This window comes from Myotis brandtii, unplaced genomic scaffold (assembly GCF_000412655.1).
Source record: "Myotis brandtii unplaced genomic scaffold, ASM41265v1 scaffold889, whole genome shotgun sequence".
Classification (NCBI taxonomy): domain Eukaryota; kingdom Metazoa; phylum Chordata; class Mammalia; order Chiroptera; family Vespertilionidae; genus Myotis; species Myotis brandtii.
Genome location: NW_005371640.1, coordinates 578,458 through 586,603, shown reverse-complemented (window position 1 = coordinate 586,603; position 8,146 = coordinate 578,458). Strand labels below are relative to the sequence as shown.

General features: G+C 40.7%; 1 protein-coding gene across 1 annotated transcript in view; it reads left to right on the top strand.

The window, feature by feature from the left end:
• The window catches only part of RAB39B (RAB39B, member RAS oncogene family), a 6,933-nt gene extending 3,267 nt beyond the window's left edge, over positions 1 to 3,666 (top strand). Inside the window, exon 2 of the mRNA XM_005885021.2 lies at positions 654 to 3,666. Coding sequence (XP_005885083.1) covers positions 654 to 1,080 — 427 coding nt within the window. The 3' untranslated portion in view covers positions 1,081 to 3,666. The remainder of the gene's footprint in view (positions 1 to 653) is intronic.
• The last annotated feature ends 4,480 nt before the right edge of the window (positions 3,667 to 8,146 follow it).

Below are 8,146 nucleotides of genomic sequence, written 5' to 3'. Positions count from 1 at the left end.
CTCTCTCATCGATGTTTCTAACTCTCTATTTCTCTCCCTTCCTCTCTGTAAAAAATCAATAAAATATATTTTTAAAAAAAATAATAGAAAGACAAATGTGGTCATGATAAATGGGGAGAGAATTGCAATATACCTATGTACTTATGAGCATTTTTCTGTCAACTACCATAAATTTATTTTTTTAAACCCTCACCCAAAGATATTTTTCAATTAATTTTTTTAGAGAGACAGGAGGGGAGGGAGGAGAGAGAGAGAGAGAGAGAGAGAGAGAGAGAGAGAGAGAGAAACATTGATGTGAGTGAGACACAGCGATTGGTTGCCTCTCGCAAGTGTCCCAACTGGGGCTGGCCCTTGCAACTCAGGTTGCATCAGCCCGTGGACTGAAGGGTTCTGGATTTGATTCTGGTCAAGGGTATGTCCCTCAGTTGCAGGCTCAATAGCCATCCCTGATCTATACAGGTGTGGGAGGCAACCACTCGATGCATCACTCTCACATCGATGTTTCTCTCTGTGTGTCTCTCCCCCTCACTTCCACTCTCTCTAAAAATCAATGGGAAAATATCCTCAGGTGAGGATTATCAACAACAAAAATATAAAAGAAATACAGGATTTGGGGCGTGGCCTTTATTCTTTACTGTTTTCTTTTGTTTTAGATCCATCACTCGAGCCTACTACAGGAACTCAGTAGGTGGTCTTCTCTTATTTGACATTACCAACCGCAGGTCCTTCCAGAATGTCCATGAGTGGTTAGAAGAGACCAAAGTACACGTTCAGCCCTACCAAATTGTATTTGTTCTGGTGGGTCACAAGTGTGACCTGGATACACAGAGGCAAGTGACTCGCCATGAAGCAGAGAAACTGGCTGCTGCGTACGGCATGAAGTACATTGAAACGTCAGCCCGAGATGCCATTAATGTGGAGAAAGCCTTCACAGACCTGACGAAAGACATATATGAGCTGGTTAAAAGGGGGGATATCTCAATCCAGGAGGGCTGGGAAGGGGTCAAGAGTGGATTTGTACCAAATGTGGTTCACTCTTCAGAAGAGGTTGTCAAATCAGAGAGGAGATGTTTGTGCTAGTCAGGCCTTTTTATTTCCAAAACATGCTCTCCCATCTGAACTTGAAAGTGGTTGAAATGAATAGAATCCTTGTGTAACTGAAGAGAACTCAACCTTCCTTTTGGATACCAAGTGAGCCTCCTTCCCAAGGGGCACTCTGACAGGTTGTAGGCAGGGGGGTGGGGGAGCCTGGGTGCTGTGACTGGGGGACTAAATTACTGCCATGGGCCAGGCACTGTTTTGTGGCCCATGCTGGGCAGTGGCTGCTCCATGTGCCCTTTGTGGACCACATGTCAAGAGCCTGAGGTTTGGGGAGCCAGGCCCCAGAAAAATACACCCACAGACAACTCTTCCTTGGTATTTCAGCTCATTCATAGGTCATGAACAAAAAGACATTATGTAAGGGGGGGGGAATATATCATTGGGAACAATTAGCAAATTTTTTTAAAAGACTGAGATCACCTTATTCCATGAGAGTATCCTATACCAAGTGTGTGTGCTGGGTTTGGTTTGGTCAAAAAGTACTGATTATTCATTCCCGGGTTTCGACACCAAAAAAAAAGGACCGATTAGCTTCTCAAGAGCTCATCTGTAAAATGAGGGGTGTGGACCAGCTATTTACTAAGACACTTTCAAGACCTGGTGTTCTGATAACAAGGGCGTCAATATGAAAAGGGAGGCTATTTACACACTTATTATCACATTGGGGAAAATGTACTCCCTTGTGATAGAATAGCCAGCCGTGTGAAAGAAATTGTCCCATGCAAAATACCCTGTAAGTAGAAGAAACACTAACCCGAACGCCATGCTCTTTTCCCTCTGACCATGCCTGGGGTTTCACTGCATTGGCGACTGCAATCTAGAAGTAAACAATGTGCCTGTCTTTTCAGGATATGGCAACGATGTAGGGATTGCCTCCGAAAAGAGAGGCAAACCCTCACTCATCAATCCTGTCTTGAGTACCTGCTCAACAGGAGGCGCTATAACCCTTACAAAACCCATTACACTCACTTAGTACTTATTTGATCATCATAACAGGCCTGTGAGATTTCTTCCCCATTTTACGAAGGTAAACTAAGAGGCGGGTGATTCACTTGGCCAAGGTGACGGTCTCTTGACTCCTAGTTCTTGTTTCGCTGCATCATCCTGCTGTCAGATGAACGAACGGTTGTGAATTTGTTCACTTTGGAAGAGATATGACTGTAAATAAATGCTCTCTACATGTTAGGATATGTTTCCTTATTGATTACAACTCAGCTATAATCCTGAGGGAACCTAGGGATGAATCAAAGGTAAAGCCCATTCAGGTGTTACTGATAGAGGGCTTTCACCAAGTGAATAATTGCACAACTGAAAACACATTAGAACTGTGTATGCTAGAAGTGTTCTTATCACTGAAACACAGTGAACATATTACTGAAAGGAACCAAATACAGCAGTGGGAAGTGGGATGGGGACAAAATACTCACCTCACAATGACCTTGGCCATCTGTTTGCCATATACCTATACCAGATTCTTGTCTCCCCTAGAAAGTCAGCTCAATTCTCAGGTGAACAGACAGATAACTGCATCAGAAAGTTGGACTGGTTGGCTTGGGATTTAATTATCTTCTTGAAGAGATGTGATGCTTTAAATTATTTTTTGTATTGTAGCCAGTTCAGCTAGGCAAAAGCCATACTTTTCACAGTCAGAAAACAAGTCTGATGGGAGTCAGACCTCTCATCTTCGTTGTGATAGGAAAGCCTGAGAATGGTTAAATTGCTTTGAGATATAGTGTTAAACTTCAGTGTGAATGTGATTGAATTTGAAAGTTGGGGGATTTACTTCAGCCAGAATAAAGAAGCCAAATAATGAAAAGGATGGAAACAAACCGCATTGGACCAACCTGCAGCATCAACTACAAGTGAACCAATCATGATTTTTACATTCCTTTAACATGACCAGGCTTGGGTGGAGTGATTAAGTGGCCGGTTTTGTGATTATAGACGACAAATAAAAGATGGTGAATTGGGTTAACACAAAGTTTATCAACTACTATACTTAATTGTGTTTAAAAGATTCCGAAAGCAAGATTATCCACTGGATAAATGAGAGTTGACTGGATTCTGTCAGTTCAAAACAAAAGATAGAAACAACACTTCTCTCCAGTTTTCTTGACTAAAATACATTATATGTATACTTTTCCCATTCCTTGCATTTTTAGGCAGGTTTTAAAATACTCAGCATAGATCCAGCAAAGGTGGCTGAGCTTAATTGCTTAAACAAGTTCTAGAAACTTTAACAATCATTTTAGTAGACTTCAGTGCTGTTGTCACTGCAGTAAGTGGGTTTTAGAAAATAAGTGTGAAAAAATCAGGTGTTAATACAATACTAAGGATAAAGCTTTAGAAGCTATTTTACTACATAGGCAAAGAAAAGATTAACTTGTAACAAAGACCACAACTGCATGTTGGAATAGATCGTATCATATTCCAGAATAAAATGTACTGTATACTTTTCCTCACTTTGTTGTGCACTGTAATGAAATGTGAAAAAATGTTTTCTTTAGCTGTATGTGAATGAAAATATGCTTGTATTTAGTAAAATGGTTGATTATGTGACTGTGAGATTCCAAGTGTGTGTTGTAGCTATTTCCAGAATCTGTCTCTACAGCGTAGCAACCACTACCAAGGATATCAACTAGATATGACATATACTATGCAGCACAGTATTTACCAGTATCTCAAAGCCAGAAAGAGAATATGATTTTTGAATGTTGTATGATCATCATGTTGAAAGTCACAGGGAACTCACTACTGCCTGGGAATCTCATACCATTTTTGGAAAAGTTGTTTCTGTTAAGCCTATATCTGAATCATTGCAATTTTTAGTCAAGGATTTAAATTCTGACACCAGGTAGCTGATTATAACTATTGTCTCCCCTGGAAAGTCTTCTTTTCTCCAGGATAAATTGCCTGAGCTTTTTAAGTCCTTCTATGGTATGCTTTTTGTGTCAGGATCACGCAGTGTGGGGCCCAGTTTGGGACATAATAGTTCAGAACATTGTTTAGGGTTTACAGTACATATTTTTAAAAATACTTTTATTGATTTCATCAAGGAAGGGAGAGGGAGATAGAAACATCAATGATGAGAGATAATTATTGATTGGCTGCCTCCTGCATGCCCCACACTGGGAATTGAGCCCGAAACCCGGGCATGAGCCCTGACCAGGAATCAATCCAGTGACCTCTTGGTTCCTGGGTCAATGCTCAACCGCTGAGCTACATCCGGCCAGGCTATAGTACATATTTAGATGAGAGTAAAAGAAGAAAAGATATCTAACGCTGAGTCTGGGCATAAGTAGGTTGAGTTCGGGACAGCTTTATCATGTTTATAGTCATGAGTGAATGAGGGAAGAAGGAAGAAAGGAAACACTAATGATGCAACAGCATTTAATATAGTTTATGACTCCATTCTCCTTAAAACACTCCCTAGGGCTTGATCATCTTTTCTTCAGTTATATTAATTCTCTTGGTGACTTTATTCAGCCCCATCCCTGTAAATACCATCATTAAGCCAATGAGTCCAACTAGTCTCTTTGGACTCCAGACCTTTATAATCAACTGCTCTACTCAACATTTCTATTTGAATGTCTATTAGGCATCAAAAATGTAACAGCTTCTAAACATCCTCCCAAATTCCTTCCTCCCATAGCCTTCCCCTTCTCAGTAAATGGCAACTTTGTCCTCCCATGTACTCTTGCCAAAAACCTTGGAGTCATCCAATACTCCTCTCTTTCACAGTTCACATTTTATCTATCTTGAAGTTAAGCTTGCTCTATCTTAAAAATATAACCAGAATCTGACAGCTTTTCCATTTTCACTGCTAACACACTAGTCCTGGCCACTATCATTTGTTGCCTGAGTTATTGTGATAGCTAGTCTCCCTGTTTCCACTCTAGTCCTCCTTAGTCCATTCTCCACACAACAGCCAGAGGAAGCCTGATAAGACATTAGTTATAGGCCTAGCCGGTTTGGCTCAGTGGATAGAGCATTTCCCTGTAGACTGAAGGGTCCCAGGTTTGATTCCAGTCAAGGGCATATGCCTGGGTTGCAGGCTCAATCCCCAATAGGCAAGAGGCAGCCAATCAATGATTCTCTCTCATCATTGATGTTTCTATCTCTCTCTCCCTCTCCTTTCCTCTCTGAAATCAATAAAAATACATTTTTTAAAAAGACATTAGTTATAAGCAATTATCTTCATAATTCCCCAGTGGTTATCCATTTTACTTAGTTTAGAACCGAAAATCCTCCCAATGGCCTTCAAAAGAACCCTTAGAAATGAATTCCATCTCCATCCCATAGCATCTGTAACCTTGTTTCTTAGCACTATTCTCTTTATCATTCTACTCCAGCTACACAGGTTTCTTTCCTGTTCTTCAAACACATCAAGCATATTCACATCTCAAGGCCTTTGTACTTGCTCTTCACTCCATCTAGAATCCTCTCTCACCTCCATCAAGTTCTAGAACAAACAGCTTCCAAAATTTGCAACCAGCTTTCTGACCCTAGAAAAGATGTGGCTCCAGAAGTCCTTCCTGACAGCTCAACATAAAGTCTAATAACTCTTTAGTCTTCCCTGGAGAGCAACAGAGTTTAGGGTATACAAAAAAAGGTGAAGGAGCCCGACCGGTGTGGCTCAGAGGTTGCGTATTGACCTATAAACCAGGAGGTCACAGTTCGATTCCCCGTGGAGGCGGGGCATGCAGGAGGTAGCCAATCAGTGATTCTCTCTCATCATTGATGTTTCTCTCTCCCTCTTTCCCTTCCTCTCTGAAATCAATAAAAAAAAAAAGTATATCTTTTTTAAAAGGTGAAGGAAACGTATAGGGAGGAATGGAAAACCTGGAAAGTATAGTTCCACAGGAAGGAGTGGACAATAGTATCACAATGCAGCAGTGGGTTCATAAAGACAAGGACTAAAATATAAGGTGTCCCCCCAAAATGTGTACACACCCTTTGAATAATTATAAAGGCAGTGTTTATTAAAGTACATTTCATTTTTAAAATCCAGCTACTAGCTGTTAAAGAGTATATACAGTTTTGGGGGGGGACACACTGTATATCCATAGGATTTGAGGGAGCATGCAGTCATGAGTGACCTTGGCCAGCATAGTGTTGGTAGAATGATTTCTTCCTACTACAAGCCTCTCAGGAGTCAGTGTTTTCAGTTCTGTTGGAGGCCCGATTCTTTTCTCGCTCTCCATCCTCTCCTCTCCCTAGGCAATCTCACATACTCTCATGACTTAAGTTACTGTCTTTGCATTGATGACTCCCAAATGAAGGGCTCCAGCACTCTTCTGAGCATTATAGCTATACAGCCAACTTGCCTACTAAACACATCCACAAATTCCTCAAACTCAACATATCCAATATGAATTCAGAATCTATCAAAATGCGTTCCTTCCACCCAGTCTTTCTCATCTCCATGAATAACACCACCACCCAACCCTTTGTTCAACACAGAAACTTAAGTTATCCTAAATCCCTCATTTCCCATATCAAATCCGTCATTAAACACTGTCAGCTCTATTTTCAAAATATATACAAGTCTTCCCTGGCCGGGTGGTTCAATTGGTTGGAACATCGTCCTATATACTAAAAGGTTGAAGACTCAGTTCCTGGTCAGGGCACATATCTAGGTTGCAGGTTTAATCCCTGGTTGTGGGGGCTGGGGAGGCATATACGGAGGCAACAGATCAATGTTTCTCTCTCACCTCTCTCTAAAATCAATTTTTAAAAAACATATCCTCAGGTGAGGATTTTAAAAATAGCCATTTTTCTTTATCTCCATTGCCATCACCTTTGTCCAAGCCTTTCCTGAACTATTTCAGTATCTTCCTAACTGGTCTTCCATTTCTACTTTTATTCCCATGATACATTTTCAACATAACAGCCAGAATAATCTTTTCAAAACAGAAATAAGATTAAGTCATTCCTCTGCATAAAACCCACCAATGGTTTCTCATCACATTTAGAACAAAATCAAAATAAACCTTGCATTTCTTTTTATTTTTTTATTCTTTTTATTTTTTGGTTAATCCTCACTGGAGGATATTTTTCCATTGATTTTTAGAGTGTGGGGGGGGGAGATAGAGAGAAATAGCAACATGAGAGAGAGACACATCCATTAGTTGCCTCCCGCATGCACCGGGGCAGGGATCAAGCCTGCAACTTAGGTACATGCCCTTGACCAGAATCGAACCTGAGACCCTTCAGTCTGTGGGTCGATGCTCTCTATCCACTAAGCAACACTGGTTAGGACTAAACCTTACATTTCTTAACATGAGAACAAGGCCATGTATAATCTGGCTTCTGCCTATTTCTCCAATTGTAAGGTACATGAAAGCAAGAATCTTACTAATCTTGTTCACCAGTATTTCTGCAACTTATAATATAGATATGTGCTTGAATAATCAAATATTTGAATGAATGATTGTGTTCTTGCCCTGCTTTAATCCAATGACCCTGTTACTTCACTTCAAATGTAAAATACACACATGGTCCTATCCTGAAGCATTACCAAATGTTATATAGCCTCTAAAATTCCATTCTGACTACAAGCTCTGTTTTTCCACTCTATCCCATGAACCATGTTTGAAACTTCCTTAAGATCACCAGAACTGGATGGCTCAGTGGTTGAGCATTGATCTAGGAACCAGGAGGTCACGGTTTGATTCTCAGGCAGAGCACATGCCTGGGTTGTGGGCTTGATCCCCAGTGTGGGGTGTGCAGGAGGCAGCGGATCAGTGATTCTTTCTCATCATTGATGTTTCTATCTCTCTCTCTCCCTCTCCCTCTCCCTTCCTCTCTGAAATCAATAAAAGTATATTTTTTAAAAGAAACTTCCTTAAGATCTTCAGGCAATCAACTACTACTGGTGCCAGTCTACCATTGCAGCCCTTGACTTTTTTTCCCTCCCTCTTTCTTCTGGCTCTTGTGGTCAACTGCATTCAAACTATCAGTTCCTAAAGAAAATGATTGTTTAAAGTTTGGTCTGCTTCCTTCCAGCTTTCTTTTTTTTTCAAATGGTTATTTAACATAGTGG